The sequence below is a fragment of the Gossypium raimondii genome, chromosome 12 (assembly GCF_025698545.1).
Source record: "Gossypium raimondii isolate GPD5lz chromosome 12, ASM2569854v1, whole genome shotgun sequence".
In the NCBI taxonomy this organism is placed as follows: domain Eukaryota; kingdom Viridiplantae; phylum Streptophyta; class Magnoliopsida; order Malvales; family Malvaceae; genus Gossypium; species Gossypium raimondii.
Genome location: NC_068576.1, coordinates 41,936,207 through 41,955,593, shown reverse-complemented (window position 1 = coordinate 41,955,593; position 19,387 = coordinate 41,936,207). Strand labels below are relative to the sequence as shown.

General features: G+C 32.9%; 1 protein-coding gene across 1 annotated transcript; it reads right to left on the bottom strand.

The window, feature by feature from the left end:
- Positions 1-499: 499 nt before the first annotated feature.
- On the bottom strand, positions 500-5,182 carry LOC105764221 (transcription activator GLK1). Its single transcript, XM_012582733.2, has 6 exons — positions 4,430-5,182; positions 4,019-4,159; positions 3,493-3,834; positions 3,051-3,113; positions 2,776-2,889; positions 500-790 (listed from the first exon to the last, which is right to left on the bottom strand). The coding sequence occupies exons 1-6, from the start codon at positions 4,901-4,903 to the stop codon at positions 641-643; spliced, it is 1,284 nt and encodes a 427-aa protein (XP_012438187.1). The 5' UTR covers positions 4,904-5,182; the 3' UTR covers positions 500-640.
- Between the last annotated feature and the right edge of the window lie 14,205 nt (positions 5,183-19,387).

Sequence of the window (19,387 nt, the reverse complement as noted above, 5' to 3'; positions counted from 1 at the left end):
TTTAAGCCTATTTATTAAGCTTGGATTTGTCTAAGCCCGGCTCAGATAAAATCATAAAATTATAAAAAAAATAGGATTCAACAATACATCAAATATGAAAGAATGGTATTATAATTATAAAAATTCAAATAATTTTTTTATAATTTTTTACCATTTTGATTTTTAATAATTTTATAATAATAATTTTTTTATAGTTTTCAACTAATCTAAAATGAATTTGAACCAAAAGTTTTCAACTAATAATATTAAGCTTGCCAACTACACCGAGACCTCTTTGACATTGGTTTATTAAATATTTCCTAGTATAATTTACAGTTGGAACTATTTGTTTAAAGGTTTATAGTAGATTTATTATCGACACATAATAAATATTATTTCATATGTTTCACTAATAAATATATACATAAATGGTGCATGTAACACAGTGTTTGTTTCCACTTAATTTAAGTAAAAAAAAAAAAGAGATAGTAGGGGGAAAACCTTTCAAGTAATGGCTATATTCTAAGCACGGAAAAAGGAATATTATATATATATATAGGAATAGAAAGGAAAGACTTGTACTTGAAACCTTACATATGGTTAATGTCGTCGAATTAAGGTGTTGAAAATGACGTTGCATGCAATGCAAGGGATACATATATCAAGCGGAAAAGGGTGGTATGTTGGGGAGTCCTGGACGTTGCAACTCTCCCAAAACAGTATCACTAGCTGGCGGCTTCAGTCCCAGAGGAAGTGGTTGCCATGGTTTCGATAGAACATCTCCTATAGCTGCATCTATGCTCTCTTTCGACTGTTGCACAACCCACATTGCTTAATTATTTCATAATATTACAAACCATTATCATGCTATTACTTGTATATGATACCATCATTTGCACTTATATTTAATGTAGGTCCATAGAGTTTTTTAATTTTGCAAACTGCTGGTGAGTTCTTTGTTGCCTGCCTTCTCTTTTTTCTTCTTTTTCTATCTTAATCTACTGTATTTTAGACTCTATTATGTCCTTTTATCCCAGATTTGGAAATTAATAAGATTTTTATTTGAGTAAAAATCAATACTGTTTCTCCATCTTTTCTATTTATAACTTTATATTTTTATAGCCATATAGTAAGCATATAGTATTAGCTTCCAAAACATTTGAATTATATAAGCATACTCATTTATTTGGTCCTTCCACTTAAAAAGAGAGGTTATTTTAGTCTTCAATTTAATTTTCCACCTCTTTTAATTCTTAAACTTGTGCTATTTGACAAATCACCCCAAAATAGATGCAAAAGTTAACATTTGTTAACTTTGTTGACGTGTCATGCACGTCGGTACCACATCAACAATTATTTTTTTAGTATTTCTAAAAATTAAAAATTATTTAAAATTATAAAAATTTTAGTTATTTGCTAACGTGACATACATGTGTATCATGTGGATGTCACGTTAGTAAAATTAACAAACATTAACTTTTCCATCCATTTTAGGGTAATTTGATAAACAATTCAAGTTTAAGGGCTAAAAGAGACGAAAAATTAAATGGAAGACTAAAATAATTTTTTTTTTGTAAAATTGGATAACCAAACAAGTCATTATACCAATTATCTATAATCTTATAATATAATTAAAAGTCCGAGTTTGATACATTTTTGAAGTGACGAGAATACCTTTTATTGTTAATTATATCACTAAATTAATATTAGAATAATAATTTATTAGTATTATTATGTGATAATAATAAATTTAATATAAATCAATAGAGTGGTATATTAATGTGAAATTAATTAATTTAATCGTATCTTTTAAAAGTTATACTTAAAAAATATTATTTTATTAATTAATAAAATTATAAATCTATAAAATTATTGAATATAATTGGATAAATTAAAATAAAAATAAATTTTAATTAAATAAATATAACTTTTATATATAAATATGATTTTATTTAAAATATGATAATAATTAATAATTTTAAAATTAATTTTTATAATTAATAAAAATAAAATGTGAAATTAATATTATATATATAAAAGATAATATAAACATATTAATAATCTAATTTATAATTTATAAATTTATTTATTTATTCTTAATTTATATGCCAAAACTAAAAGAAAATAAATTTATTTTATAATTAAATTAAATATTAATTTTTTATAAATACTAATTGCATCTAAGAAAATTGGTTTGATTCAACTCAAATTCGACTCGACAAATAGTATGACTCATATCTATTTAAGAAATTAAGACAGAAAAAATTGATCAATTAAGATTTAACATTTTGTATTATCTATGTTTCTAATATTTTTAAATCATTAATATAATTATAATTATTTTTATTAATAATATTATTTTAAATCTTGAATATAAAATTAGATTCATAACAAATTATAAATATAAAATAATTATACTTTAATCATAATTATTTAGTTAATTTTTTATTATCAATGGTTATTAGTACTTAATTAGACTTTTGATCTATATTTTAGATTAATTATTACTTAATTATTTTTATAGTTATATACCAATTGAAATTAATATTTAGCACTATATATATAAATATATGCATTAACAAGACATTTTATTCAAAAAACCTCTAAAAATTATTGAGCAAAAAATTTTAGTATCATTTAATAGGTTGTTTCCATCACCAAAAAAAAGGTAGGATTTTTATTATTATTTGATATTCGATGATTTTAATAATGTTTACATAATTGTGAATTTTGTTTACGATTGTGTTGTGAAATTATGTGTAATAAAATATTAAAGTAATGGTGGAAGCTACTAACCGGGTGGAAGTCCATGAGAGGGTGGGGCCTTGATCGGACGCCAATGCCGGGGTCTGCCTTGTACATGGTGCCATGGTGCGGTTGAATGCCCGGGACCGGTGCTGCAGCAAATCTCTGCATGCAATGCAAACCACCAAATCAATTTATTTCCAGATGCCAATCCAAAACGCTAGCTAGCAAGTCCTTTTCTTTTTCTTTTTCTTTTTCATCATTCTAAGAAACAAACAGGTCAAGAAGCCTCCAAATTAAACAGCAAGGATTGAGTGGCTGTTTACCCTTGTTGCTAGTGGCAGTGGTTGTGGAAAGCAAGGTGTTCCTGGGCTTATTCCATTTGTTACCTACGGTAAGAGATTACCAAAGATGAAAATAATTACTTATAAGACACATTTGGCTGCACTAGATTATCTATATTATTAAATAAAATTTGGTTGATGTTAACACCAATTTAATTAGAAAATTAAAAAAATTATTTTTTATATTTAAAATAAATTATATTATTAATTTATTTTAAATCATAAATTTCAATATTTATTATATGTATTTTTGAAAACACACATTTATTTTATAAATTTATACTTTCCACACGTAATATAAGATTTTTAGTATAAATAAACAGCCTCATTAAACTTTTATACAATATTCGTAATGTGCATTAATTTGTGGTGATCAATATTCATCCGTTGTACTTTAATTAGGTGCAGAGAAAAAGGAGCCTACACGTTTGGGGTGGTGGTGCCAATACGAGGGGCCTGCTCGCGGAGGTTCCCACGTAGGCCGTGGTGGTGGCGGTGGGGGGGCTAGATGTTTAGGCCATAAGTGGATTAGGGATTGGTCCACGGTGGGATGACCCCATACATGCAAAGGCCTAAAGTGGTGGTGCAAGGGTGACGACGGTGACATAGGCGGAAAACCCATAGTCGGTGCAAGCCAAGGATTCTTGTCTCTCTTGCCTCCACCTGCTGGAGTGGTGGCAGCACCACAGATTTGACTCTTTTGGGTCCAGCTTGCTACTGTCGCCGCCTCACGAGCTAGCAAATGCTTCCGATGAGATCTATATTTCTACACAGCAAAACGTAGTTTATTCATCAATTCAAACCAAGCAAAGCCCTCTTTATCAGAACTTCATTTACCATTAAACAAATAATTAGCAGCTTGTACAGGCTGCAAATGTAAGTAAATATATATATAAAAAAAAGGATGAAGCTGGGAAAAGCGGTAGTAAGGGAAGGGGTAATGAAAGTACTTGAAGATGGCTGGCAATGTTATGGCGAGTGAGACATTGGATTCCCATAAGCTCTAAAATTCTTGAAGGCACCGCCTTATCCAGCCCCAGCTGCTCTACTGCTTGCACGAACCTCCTGTGCAGCTCTGGCGTCCAATCCACCTTCACAAATTTCAACTCATAAACACCACTTCCCAACAATTAAAATCAGCCACCCAACAATCCAACACTTAGAAACTGGGAAAAAATAAAATCGCAAAACATAACTGCCTCTCTCTCGTAGATAATTCACATACTTCCATCTTACTGCCCCTGGAAGTCTGTGAATGGTCCATAATTAAGAGAGAGGAGGCTACTGCCATTGATATCAAAGAAAACCTTAGAAACTACGAACTACTCTAATCTCTGGTTCAAGTAATTCAGCAATTATACCTTCACTTTTCGTTTCCCTTGGTTGTTATTCTTTGCTTGTGCTGGTGATTTTCTTCCCTTATCAGCATCTTTCAAAGTTGTTTTAACTGCTCTACCTTCCTCTCTTTTGCTAACAATCTCCTCGCCTTTGCTTCTGCTCCAACCTAACGCTGAACCTGAACTTGAACCCGGATCTGAAACCTTACCTTCTTCCTCTTTCCTTTGATTATAACCGTCACCCGTTTCTTCTACCGATACGTTCATCTCCGGGTCCTCACCGCCAGGGGCGGGTAATTCCGCGAGAATTTCAGGGTCCATCTCCAAATCCGGCAACACATAACCGTCGACAAATAGATCCTCAAAATCAATACTCTCGAGTAAATTCCCATGGTAGAAGTCAGGGAACTCTTCCGAGCTAATATTGAATCTGAAACTCTCCATCGCTCCTTTGTTCTCATCCTCAGTTGTGTTCCTCAAAGGTGACACGGCTAGCATTAATTCAATTCAATCACTCTCTTTCCCCCTCAAATATTCACCAAAACTACAAAGAAATAGTTATTAAATTCCAAACGTACGTATATGTATTACATGTCTTCTATGCAGATATACACTGTATTTCTAAGAAAATTGATACAGGCTTAAAAGGCCAAGTATTAGATGAAGTATCTGTAGAAATGGGAATATTTTTTTCTGGAACCTGAACTGAGATGGGGAGATGTTTTAAGTAGTTGCCGAGGCTTCCTGCTGCTTCTTGTTTACGCGGAAACCCAATATTTACTTTGAGTGTCATTCAACAGTAAGTCTTTTGATGACCAAAACAAAATGTGTCGTTTTCAATTTAGTACGAAAATCATATAGAGTATTCATTAAAAAATTTAGTATTTGGTATATTGGTATTATATTCTTTTTATTTCACAATCAGTTTTAAAAAATGAACATATATCTCTATTTTTAAATATTTTACTATACTTTTATAATACACTTGTTAACTCCTAGAGTCTAAAAACTCGAGAATGTACTAAAGAATTTTCTTTTATAAAATTAAATAAAACAATTGATAAAGTATATTATAAATATTAAAGTATATTTTAAATTTGGGTAAACTATAAAAATAATCACTTTTATTTGTCTCAGATTACATTTTAGTCACCTATATTTGAAATGTTACGTTTTAATTACTTACGTTATCGTTTTGTTTTATCGAACAAAGATTGAATAGGAGGATTCTTAGCAGAAAGAACATTTTTTTACCGAAACCAGGTAAAGAACTAGTCCTAAAAATTGTTTCCCAAGCACTCATTGTTTCCTACATAAGTGTCTTCTTATTCCCCTTGAATACATGCGACGCCCTTTAGAAAATGATCATAAAACTCTTTTTTGCACAGCACTGGAAATAACGAGCAAAGGAAATTTAATTGGGCTTCAAGAGAGAATCTTTGTGTTCCTAAAGATTTGGAAGTATGACTTTTCGAAACCTTAATTGTTCTAATATAACTATGCTTGGCAAACAGGGTTAGAGGTTCATTTCGGATCCTGATTTTCTTCCATACAGATTGTTCAAAGCTAAATATTTTCCTAATTGTGTATTTCTTGATACAAACGGAAGTAATAGCCCTTCTTTTAATTGGAAGAGTGTATTGCAACTAAACCATTACTGGTTAAGGGAACCCGATGGAGCCTAGGTGATGGTCACATTATCAATGTCTTCAAGGACCCATGGATTTGAGATGATAACAATTTCTACATTAACTCAATACCTATACTAGGAATGGAAGATATGTGAGAGAGTTATTCTTTGAACATGGACACTCTTAGGAAAAAAACTTGGTTGACGGTTTAATGACTCCTTATGGTATACAAAGAATCTTTAAAATTTTGATTACTCTCCACAAGCCCCCAAATGGCCAAATTTGGCGCTTTAATATAATGGAGTTTACTCCATACAATCGGGATACAAGGTCGCACTAAACATGTATATTAGAAGCCTCGATCTTGGTGTAAAGGGTCCTTGGCAACATCTTTGGAGCAGTTCGCTGCCACCAAAAATAGAAGATTTTGCTCGACGATGTTTGCGAAACTTTATCCCATGCAAAGCTCAACTATCGGAGAAAGAAGTCAATTTACTACCTAATTGTAATCATTTCTACGAGATAGAGAACCTAGAGCATTTTTTTTGTGTGTTAAAAAGCTTGAGAGGTTGGGTCTATAGTTGGAATCTAGGTTAGGCAGTCTACGGTCCCTGCTTTCATTGAATATCTGTTGAACATAAAATATGTTAAGATAATGGAAAGGGTGTTTATTATCTTATGGAGTCTTTGGTTCCTTAGGAACCTGTTTTGTTGGGAGTATAAAGAAATAATGTCTTCTCATATAGTGTGTTTTGTTTGATGTATTCTTTGATGCTTTCTTACAGGATTAGACTTATTCTAGGCCTTTGTTTGATAACATGTAGCATTGATCTGTCGCAATTCGTTATAGCAGATTAAATCATTTTGTATACTTAAGGAGCTTGTATAAAAGCAATTTAGTTATATTTTTATCTAGTTTTTTTCATTTTTAGTTCGCAAATAATAAAAAGTGTGGTTTGAGCTATTCATATGACCTTAGGAGCCAAAATAGACCTAAAGGAAGGCTAATGTATTCAGTGAGTGCGCGGAACATCATTTGGAGACATAGGAAGACGAGACTGGCTGCAATGTTGCAACATGGAGTGTCGATGTTGCAACATAGTGAGGAGAGCACCCCAAAAGAGCAAATTGCCTTCAGTGTTGCGACATAGCCAGAGGGTGGCGTGACATAGACCAAAGGATGTCACAACATTGTCTTGACAAGGAGAATTAATGAGCCAAGGGTGTTTTGGTTCGTACAACAAACTTTAAAGAAAAAATGTCAACCGAATTAGGTCAATAGACGACTACCAACCCTAAATCTATAAATAGACATTTCTGAATAAAATCATGATTCAAACACAGGTTATTCTTGGAGAAGGTGAAAACTCGACCAATAGGTCACAACTTGGGGTTTTGCAGACTAATTTGTTTGAGATAGAACTTCATAAATGTCAAAAGTAACATATTTTCATTGCCTACTTAATGCATTTTTGGATGACTATTCGATGTAAAATGATGAATTTTATGCTCCTAATCCTTTAAATTCATGTTTTTATACTCAGGAAAAGGAGCGAAAAACGACTGAAAACTAGAAAATTGGAGCAAGGTACAAGGGCCACACAGGCTGGGCACACGGGCATGTGCCAGACCGTGCCAATTTCATATTTTACACTCTAAACAGTGTGAAAATGCAATTTTTAAGGTTATTCGGGCATTCTAAGACCTATATATGACAAAAATAAGAAAAGAAGAGAGCCGTCAGAGAATATTGAAGAAAACAACTCGGAAAACACCATTGAAGCCGACTCAAAAGTAGATTTCCATGAAGATTGAAGATCTCTTTTTGATTTCTTTGAAATTTATTATGAGTTTATTTGTTTCTTGTGGTTATACTGTCTTTGAGATGTTTTTATTTGGGATTATGAACTAATTTTCTAAATACCTAGGGGAGATGAACCCTATGATGAATTCTATCTTTTGATTTATGTTTTACGGAATAAATACTTGGATCTTGTTCTCAATTATGTGTGATTAATTCTTGGTTTAATATTTTTAGATTATTAATCCATGTTTGATGTGCTTAAATCAGAGGAGGAATAGACCCTGTTTAAGAGTAGATCTAGCATAATTGAGTGGAGTTGCATGTAATCCTAGAAATAGGACGGCATAAATCTATCGGATTAGAGTCAAATCTAATAGGGGGATCCATAGATCGAGTTAATGCAACAATTGAGGTTTTAATTAGAAAGAAATTTCCATTAATCAAACTAAAGTCAGTTGTTCTTAGTCTTGAAGAGAGATATTAGCATAATTTAGGGATTTTTATGGATCAAGATACTAGGTGAAGAAATTGCGTAATTTAAATTGATAATGGCAGATGAAGTCTAAGTGGATTCTTTCTTGGGTATTGTTTCACTTCTTGGTTGTTAATCGTTTGTTTTCCTGATTCGTTCTTTGTTGTGTTCTTTAGTTAATTAATTTAATTTAATTTTAGTTTTAATCAATCTCTCCAATTTTTTGGTTAAATAATAGAAAGACGGTAATTACTAGTACTTTTAGTCCTCGTGGGAATGATATCTTTGTTCACCATAACTATACTGTTAATTGATAGATGAATTTGCCTTTGTCGAATTTTTAATTGGTTTTGTGGACATCGGAACTCTAAGTTGTCTTTCTGATATTTTAATTTCAGATACTCTTATGGATGTAACCAATTCGTTTACAAGACATAAGAATAAGTATATAGAGTAAGCCTATTGGCTTATATTTTAGCTCATCCTCTTCTTATTGGTTATGTCTATCTACTTTTGGCTTTATTAATGATTTAGTTTCATTAAAAAATATTTATTATATATATAACTTATTTTGATTGAACAATATTAGTTTGTTCATTAACAATGTAAAAATTGTGCATTATGTATCAAATATTAATTCACAATAAAAGCTCTAAACTCAAACCTAAATTATAACCATCTATCACATAATTTGATTTATGTTTGTGTTTTGTTTAAATGATATATGTTCTTATTGTTCAAATAGCACAATCCTACATCTAAAAAATACAAAGTTGTGGAGAGTTTGTACTACTATAAATAGAGGTTGTTTTTCCTCTGAATCATCCCAAAATTTCTCATTTTTTTCATAAGACAATTTTTCCCTCTTCTATGAAAGAAGTTAATGATTCTTCTATGGCAGGAGACTCTAGTAGGGAGGATCCAGTGGAAGAAGGAGACACCAGTGAAGAGAAGGTCCAGACCTAAGAACTTTCCCGACAACTTGAATCAGTTGCAACTAATAAGCCAAGGAGAATAACTAGAAAGCTTGCTCGCTTTACAGATTTGGTGGCTTATGCATTTTCAGTTGTAATTGATGTCATTCCTACCACTTTTAATGAATCAATTTAGAGTTCAGAAGAAGAAAAGTGGAGGGTTGCCATGAATAAAGAAATGAAATCCCTTCATAAAAATCAAACTTGAAAACTAGCTAGCCTTCAAAGGAAAAGAAGATAATTGGATGTAAGAGGGTGTTTGCAAATAAAGAAGGATTTCTTGGCCAAGATGATGTTTGCTACAAAGCAATATTGGTGGCAAAATTTTATACTTAGAAGGAGAGAATTGATTAGAATGAGGTGTTTTCTCTAGTTGTGAAGCATTTTTCGGTTAAAATTCTATTGGCTTTGGTGGGATAGTTGGATATAAAAGCTACTTTTTATATGGAAATTTGGAAGAGGAAATATATATGACTCGGCCAAAAGGATTCAAGGTTTTGAGAAAATAAAATTTAGTGTGTAAACTTGAAAAATCGTCATACGATTTAAAATAATTTTCAAGACAGTGGTACAAGCGGTTTGACAAGTTTATGACAAAACAAAACTATACAAGAAACAAATATGATCATTGTGTGTATTTTCTCAAGCTTCAAGATAGTTCTTTCATATATCTTCTTCTTTATGTTGATGATATGTTGATAGCTTCTAAAAGTCAAATAGAGATTGAGAAGCTAAAAACACAATTCAAAAAGGAGTTTGAGATGAATGATTTAGGAGAAGCAAAGAAGATTCTTGGAATGGAGATAACTCAAGATAGAAGCTTGAAAAAGCTTTGTTTGACTCAGAAACAATATCTATGAAAATTGCTAAAACGTTTTGGCATGAATGAAAATTCAAAACCTGTTAGCACTCCCCTTGCTCATCATTCAAGCTTAATACCTCTATGTCGCCAAAGAATGATGCAGAACGAGAATACATGTCAAAGATATCATATGTAAATGTTATTGGTAGCTTAATGTATGCTATGGCATGTACAAGACCTGACATTTCACAAGCAGCTGAGGTCGTGAGCAGGTATATGCATGATCCAGGAAAGGAGCATTAGCAAGTCGTGAAATGGATTTTGAAATATATCAATAATACAATGTATATTGGAATGTTTTTTTTAGCAGGAATATAATCATGATGTGGTTGGATATTGTGACTTAGACTATGCTAGTGATTTAGACAAACGATGATCAACTACTAGTTCTGTGTTTTCCCTTGCAATGAAACCAATTAGTTGGAAGTCTACTTTACAGTTAACAATTTCTTTATCTTCTATAGAAGCAGAGTATATGGCAATCATAGAGGCTATAAAAGAGGCAATTTGGCTTCAAGGTTTGCTTGGTGAATTGGAAATTAAGCAGAAGTATGTCAAAGTACATTGCGATAGTTAGAATGTTATTTAGTTAGCAAAGAATCAAGTTAATCATGCAAGGACGAAGCAAATTAATGTCCGATATCATTTTGTACGAGAGATTCTAGAAGAAGGTGGAATAAAGATCCAGAAAATTTCAAACATTAAAAATCTTGTCGATATGATGGCTAAGGTTGTGACTGTGGTCAAGTTCCAACTATGTTTGGACTTGATCAATGTTAAAACTTGAAGGTTGAAATTTGAAGACACTAACAAATGTTGTTTTGCAAGGAGATTGAAGATGTGAAAATTTTCTAAGGTGAAGATTTGTTGAAATAGCACAATCCCACATCTAAAAATTACAAGGTTGTGGAGAGTTTGTACTATTATAAATAGGGGTTGTTTCTCCACCTTTAAGGCAAAACTTCCCTCTTCTTATTTATAAATTTTCACTTGTATCTTTTGCAGTGAAATATATTTGGTAGTGTCTAAGGACATAGGTGTGATTTCACGAACCTCATTAATTTTTTGGTTTTTTTATTATTTTTATTAATATCTTTTAATATTTTGTAAGGTATAATTGTAGTTATATATTGTGCTATTAAATTTCATTGTAGAGGGATTTTGTCTAGAAGTTTGGGTTTCAAGTGGGACCATTTATGACCCTCTAATCTTTCCTGATATTACACCTAGTGCGATTTTCTAGTACAATAATTTACTCTTTTTTACCATATTCACACAACACTTATTGATATAATATTTAAATATGAAAGTTGGTGATGTTTCATACTGAAATGTTGAGGGTCACCTAAGCTTGTTTTGATAAATTGAAAGAATAATAAATGTTTTTTTAGTGACTTCAAAAGAGTCTCAGATATTCGGGAATGTTTTGCAGGGATCTATTCAGTGAAGAGGATTTATATAGCTTGACATGGGCTCTTCAAAGCATAGGTGTCGCTAAGAAGAACAAGTTAAACCTTGATAGGTTTGTAAACTTATGCGATTAGGGGGATTGTTGTCTTGTTATAAATCCCTCATATGGATATGATGTGGACTTGTTCAAGGGTGGGGCTACTTGCCCAAGTTTAAAGGCTCGCCTGAAATTTGGAAGTGTTTAAGCAAAAATATTAGACTTGAAAAATACGCTTGGGCAAAAAAAAACCCCATTAATATGGGTTGGGCTCGAACTTAACCATTTCAAGTTCGAGCCTAACTTGACCTACTTTCTAAGTTTGTAATATATTATATTATGTTGTTTGTATATATTATGCAATTTATAACACAAAATAAATTTATAGAAATATATAATATATATCATACTATCATGTAAACATTAAATAATATCGACAAGCCTAAAATGAACTTGTGTTAGCTATTTACAAATATGTGTAGACTTTGACAAAATTTTAAGCACATATTTTGGATCAGGATGTGGCTTAGATAATTATAAAATGTGTTGATATCATGCTTAAGTTAGCTCGAATCTAATTCAACCTGACACATGAATACCTCTAATCCAATGTGACTTGAAGTATTCCCTATTCACTAAGCATGTAAGAGATAGATTAGTCTGAATCAGGGGTAGAGCTAGAAGGGATAGTAAGGGCCCCAACCCTCTAAAATGTAAAAATGCAATACTTTTTAAGTTTTACAAAATTTTAATTGAATAAAAGGTAAAATTACACTTTGCTCTAAAAAATGATTAATTTTGATTTGGTCCTTTAAAATTATAAATATTTATAATTTATAAGTTACTAAATTGTGAAATTGTATTTTAACTCTCATACAAATATACAATTTAATTTTGGCCCTCTAGAAAAAAAAATGATTTCGTCCTTAATCTAAATATACTAATCATGCAATGAGAAACGAAGTATTCCTTTGGTAAGGTAGTCTCTCGACTATAAGGAAGATAAACTCTTCCATTTTCTCAAAGTAATTAACTTAAATGAGGTTGTTTTTCGAAACTAATCGAAAGGAAATAAATAATTACAAAAATTACCCAGGACCAAAATCTTGTAAGAGAATGACTCGTTTTTTACAATGCACGTCGATTTCACTAGACCCATCAGCGAAACCACCCCTCATCATTAACTAATCATCAGCTTTTTTAAAAAAAAAATTGGGTGTCGCCACTATGTCCGACGATACTAGTGTGTATTTTTTCTACATACCCATAAAAAATACAAGTATTTTGGGAGGAAAAGAAAGGAAAACTAATATTTTAATAAGCTTTTCCAATCTCTCTGGCGGCACCGGAGAAATTTTAAAAAATATTTGTCAGATAAAAAATTGTGTCAAAAAAAAATATTGTGTTAGGCTTTTTAGTGCTGTCGTTCTCATTGGCGGCACTAGTGTCAGAAAAATTAAATATTTTTGGTGCCACTATTCTCAGTGGTGGCACTGATGTCCCGCAAGGCTATTAGGTGACACCAAAAGCCGATATATGCCTTATCCCCGATACAAAATTTGTATTTGTTGAAGGAGTTGAATTTTTTTCCAATTTTTTTTTTTGTTTTGAAGAAATGATGAAGAGGGAGAAATTTTTGTGATTAGTAGTAGGGGAGAGAACAGGGAAGAAAATATAGTTGTTGAGAATAAGAGGAGAGAAGAATTTTTTTTTGTGTTTTAGTTAGAAATTGTGATAAATTGAAGGTATGTTTTATTTAACGATGATCCGACGGCACTTAGACACCGGCAGATTTCATTTATTGTTTGGGGAGTGCATCATCACCTTAAAAGATGTTGCATTGCTACTCAAGCTCCCAATTGATAGTTATGCAGTCACATGTTCAAGTAAAAATAAGGTTCTCAGTTGGCAGTGGTTATGTGATTATGGGTTCATATTGGTTATGTTGTCAAGGGAACCCAGTTTCATGCCACCAGAAGAGGATGCTTTAGGGGAGTTTCCAATTACGCTCGGCACAAGTTGAAACGAGGCTTGGTGCAACTGCAATTGTAGTTATTAAAGTGCTACATTAGATGAAGGTCGATCAAGCCTTGTCTCACTAAAAGCACATTTGTCTCACGGGATTCCTAATATCCCCAAATCAGACAAAGTTGAATACCATGGGATTCTCGATGGACTTGATCCAAGCAGAAGATGATGCAACCAGAGAAAATACTTATTAAACTACATTAGCAACTGCGTAATGTAATTATTCCAATTGTAATTAGTATTATTATAATACAAGTTAAAATGATAGTGAAGATAATCAAGTTTTCGAGCCATCATTCATATAACTTGAAGTACGATGAATTAAAAGAAAAGTTTTTCAGTTCACTATAAGAGAATAATCGTTGTTAAGCTCTAAAAATTTATCCATATTTGAACTGATATATAACTGGGAAGAATAAAACAAATTGAAAAAGAATGAGAAAAAAACGGATGAATAAAACAAACAAAGGAAAAAATAAGGAGAAATAGAAAAAATAAAAAAGGGTGAAGTCGTAACCATGTGGTCACATTGGCACCAGGGTTTGACCCAAATTTTTTTGTTAAACTTTTCAAAAGCCCAAAAAATAGAACCCGGGAGGAAAAAAATGAAAGAAAGATAAAAAAATGGAAAAGGAAAAAAGAAAACGAATGGTGGTCTTATTAAATAGACGGAGAAAAAGAAAGCTTAGTTGGTCATGACAGTCTAGTAAGGAAAAAAATTGTTTAAAGAGTTTTAAAAAAGAAAAGTGGGAAGAAAAATATAAAATGGGAAAGAACAAAACAAATTGAAAATAAAAGGAAAAAAGGGATGAATAAAATAAACTGAGAAAAAACTGAACAAATAGGGGGAAGACCCATTACCGTGTGGTCACATTTGCGACAGGATGTCATCCCGGTGCCACCACTCAAATGGAAGACATGAGGTGGCATAACAAAGAAAAATAATAAAATAATGTGATTTAATGGCAAAATGGTAAATTGTTTAAAATTAAACATACAAATTAGAAAATTAGAAGGTTTCTAGGAAATTCTTCTTCAATTTTCTGTCCAAAAACGGCATAGGAGAGTTCTTTAAGCTGGTTTTTATATTTTTGCTTCATGTGAGTTCAATTCATACTCTTTTTTTTTTTGAGATTTTTACAATTAAGTCTAACTAAATCTTACCTTAGTTTATGAATTTATTGAAAATTTTGGAAGTTACCATTGATGAATATTAGATGTTTTCATGAATAACATGTATTTAGAGCTTTAATTTTGTAAACATTACAAATCAATCCAAGTAAGTTCGTATGGTTAAACTTTAAAAATTATGTTAATTTGATGAATGGTATTATATTTATTCTATTATTGAAAATGAATTATTGTTGAAGTTGTAATTTTGAATTGATTATTCAGATTGAACGGAACGTGGGATTTGAGTACATTTGTTTTGTGGCGCATGACGACATTGGAGGAAAATGATGGCAAATTACCCAAGTAAATCAGGGTTCAGCATTTGTTGCGAACTCTCGTGTTTTACTTTATGTTAAGCTCTTACGAGCTTCCGTTTAACTCATACAAATTTTTGTTCAGCTCTCACAAGCTTCTGTTCAACTTTATGAGTTTCTGTTTAGCTCTTACGAGCTTCTGTTCAACCCTTATGTGTTTCTATTTAACTCTTATGAGCTTCTGTTTAGCTATCATGAGCTTCTGTTCAGTTTTCGAGCTTCTGAAAACGATGTACTCTTATCCGTAAGTCATTGTTCGATTTGGGGAGGATTTGGTAAGGTGATTTATATACTAAAATTGAAAGACATATTATTATTTTTGGTATTGATTTGGAACAAGAGTATTCATTGAGTGAAGTTGTGATTGACAGGGAAATTGCATGAATAATTTTGTTTATTTGATTTGTTATAGTAGGTTCGATAAGATTTATGTTTAATCTGTCAAACTTACTAAGCTTCATTAAGCTTACTTGTATTGTTTAATGTCTTTCTAGATTTTCGAAAGGTTAGGAGATCGGATCAGCACTCAAGTCACACTATCTAGCTTATTCCGGTAGTTTTTGAAACATTCAGTATAGTTTATATGACATGTATAGGGTTTGTGTGGATTTGATCAAAGGTTGGCTTGTGTAAATGTTATGAAATATATTTTGTTTATATAATCAACTTATATATATTGGTTTGAAAATGGGGCACATTTGTGATATTGGTATAAGTGATGTATGTTTGTATGTACTTAATTTGTGGTGAACTTTAGTAGAATTGTTAGATGAATTAAATAGGTAAATTTGGGTATTTGGGTATATGTGACGATATGTTATGTTTAAAACATGACTTTAGCTTATTTTTATTGTTTTATTGTGGTTTATTGATGTGTTAAAATGTTGTGTTTAGATTGATTCTAAAATAGGTGAGAAATGTGGCCTTGAAATGGCCTATTTTCGTCCACACGAGCAAAGACACGGGCGTGTGTCTCGACCATGTGTGACACACGATCGTGTGTCCCTTGTAATCTAGAAATTTGCACAAGTCGGTATACTCTAAATTCTTCACACTGCCTATCACACTGGTGTGTGGTTTGGCCATGTGTCCCCTGCATCTTATAATTTGCAAGTCAGAACACTTAAATTGTTCACACGGTCTAGCACAAGGACGTGTGACTTGGCTGTGTGGCCCCTGCACCTTAATAATACAAGTCAGTATGCTCACATGGCCTAGCACACGGGCGTATGGCTTGGCTATGTGACTCAAGTCAGAAAGCACCCAAGATTGAACATGGGTTGGGACACGACCGTGTGCCCTATTTTGAATGCCCACACGGCCTAAGAGACGGGCATGTCTCTTGACTGTGTGAGCCACACGGCCTGGCCATATGGGCGTGTGTCCCCTACACATTAGAAAAATTTTGATGTTTTCAAAAAAATTTTCTAAGTACCCGGTTTAGTCCCAACTTATTTCTAATGTATATTTTGGACCTTGAGGGCTCATATAATGGACAATATGATTGATTTTGATTGGTTTTGATATGAATGTTAAATGTTATGAAATGTCTGTATTTGATTTGTAAATTTCAGTAATACTCTAAAACCTTGTTCCGGCGACGAATATGGGTTAGGGGTGTTACACAATCTTTATTCTTGTACTCTTGGTGGAAGTTAGGAGTGATGTGGTGGATGCAATAGATGAATCTCGACGGAACCCCAGAATGCCTAATCGTGGCTACTAGTCCCTTCGATCTCTCAAAGATAATGCAAATATTGTCTTCCCTAGCAACATGCCTCCGCAAGTTCGTCATGAAAAATTTCCACAATTCAAAGTTCTCCGACTCCGCGATGACAAAGGCAATGGGTAGTAAATTTTGGTTTCCATCTTGTGCAACCGCAATCAGAAGTATCTGCATATATTTACCATAAAGTCAAGTACCATCAACCTGCACCAATGACTTGTAGTGGGAGAAGGCACTAACACATGGATCGAATGTCCAGAAAAAGCGGTGGAAAATTCTTCTTCTCGGTTGTAGTTGGTTATTCGAGTATTAGGAAGGCAGCATCTGTAAGCCGACAACAATCTCTAGCACGTACTCTTGCATTGTGAATATCCACCCCTGATATTCATTGTACGACGCATCTTAGTCTCCGTACAACTGCTCTATGTCTATCTATTTGGCCCACCATGCTTTCTTGTACGACACCTTATACGAGAACCAGGCTTGTATGTTGGCAATCAAAACCGATACAGGAATGATGGACATGTTTTTCACCAACGACATAATGTAGTTGCAGATTATTTTTGCATCCGGTTTGCGATAGTCTTGCGTCATACATGCAGTAGTGCATGTATGGGGGCCCTTCAAAGTTTCAGATCATCCATAGTTGAGTCCTCTGTATAAATGCAGCTTGAACCCTCCAGTTGCACCCTTCTTCAAACCTTGAACTTTCCCAACCATATAATGTCGGTGTAGACTTTGCGAATTTATAGTCCACTGACACCTTCATGTTGTACCGCTTGATGGTAAATACACAACCCTCCTTGTTCGCGAATTGTTGCCCTATGAACAACTCTTCAAACTTGAAATATTTCGCCGACCAGTGAGAAGGTATTATATATGGGTACTTAGGAAACTTAGATGCAAGCGCTACATCAAAGTCTAAGCTAAACATGTGGGACCCAGGGTCATTTCATATAACAATGTAACGACTCAAGTTCTCGACTGAAAAGGGTGTATATCTTCACCCTCCTATGCGCATTCATCTTCAATAGCGTCCAAGACCTCATCCAGATCAAGGTTACTAAAATCTTCACCATCGTGATAAGAATGACTATCGTTATTAGATCCTTCTTCACCTTGTGCATCGATGTCTATCACATCCGGATGTATCTCTAGACGAGGACCCGAGATAGAGTTGTTATACGAAGTCCCACCATAGTTTGGATTTTTGGGCCATGTAGATGTCCCTCCACAGCCTGACTGTTCTGCCCATCCGACATTAAGATCAAAGTGAAACCCATAATGTTGACTTATTGGGATGACATTTTGAGTAGACTCTATATCGGTTAACTCGTTGACAACTCAACTGGTTAGGGGTTGATATAAATTGCGATCATAGTGCCCAAGTCATCATCATCTACAAGTTCCATCTTCATAAATTTCAACGGATCTAAGGAAATTGAAAATGTGTAGAATAATCTTGACATCGTCCTTCCACAATGAAGAGTTATTTTTGCACTGATATTTTGTTTCATTTCTTCCACCTTTACATTTTTATTGAATCTCATCCCTTCTTTTTGGCAAACTTCAAATACGCAACCAACTTCAATTTGTAGAATTGCTCACTCGAAATGAACGTATACCAACAACATTTGATTATTCATCTTTAATACAAGTTTTGTTTTCTCTTCTACTAAACACAAATCTTTTGTTTTTTCTCTCTCTCTTGAACAATTAAAACAAAGTTCAACAAAAACCAAAACAGGTTGCTATATACTTTGGGTGGTGTTATCAGACAAGTCAGCGGCACTCAAAAAATCTGACACTAGTGTCACCAAATAGCCAGACGACACCTAAAAGAAATTCAATTTTTTAACTGGTATCGCCAAATACGACGACGTCAATAAAAAAATTCAATTTTTTTTAAAACTAACATTGATGCCGCCATACAACCCAACGACACCTAAAAAAAATTCAATTTTTTACGGTACCTCCACTAAGAATGGTAGAGCCACAAAAGCCAGACACAATTTTTTTCTGACACAATTTTTTATCTAACAAATGATTTTTTTTAATTTCTCTGATGCCGCCATAGGTCGGCAGTACCCATTAAAATATTATTATTTTTTCCTTTTTTTCTTCTCAGAATACTCGTATTTTTAACGGGTATGTATAAAAAATATATACTAGTATCGCCAGACATAGTGGCAGCATCCAAAAAGTTATTTAAAAAAATCGATGATTGGCTAATAATGAGGGGTGATGCCACTGATGGGTCTGGCAGCATTGGCATGCAGTGTAAAAAATGGGTCATTCTCGTACAAAATTTTGGTCCTAGGTTATTTTCGTAATTATTTATTTCTTTTGGGTTAATTTTTTAAAAAAAAAATCCTTAAACGAGGTGGCATAAATGGTTGAATTATGTACCATGTCCTCAAGAAGGAGAAACAAAATTCAAAATTTTATTTTTATATATCCTTTTCGTTTTCGATTTTTTCAGGTTAGCTTATGTTTGCATTATTATTTTATTTCTATAATCTTTTATATACAACAGGGCTCGACAAATTTA

What these genes read in the sequence shown, in the direction of transcription:
- LOC105764221 (XM_012582733.2), bottom strand. Translation starts at nt 4,903, where the DNA reads ATGCTAGCCGTGTCACCTTTGAGGAACACAACTGAGGATGAGAACAAA. An exon ending in GGCACCACCACCCCAAACGT is followed by an intron (nt 3,114 to 3,492) that starts GTAGGCTCCTTT and finishes CTCTTACCGTAG; the next exon opens with GTAACAAATGGAATAAGCCC. An exon ending in CACTGCCACTAGCAACAAGG is followed by an intron (nt 2,890 to 3,050) that starts GTAAACAGCCAC and finishes CATTGCATGCAG; the next exon opens with AGATTTGCTGCAGCACCGGT.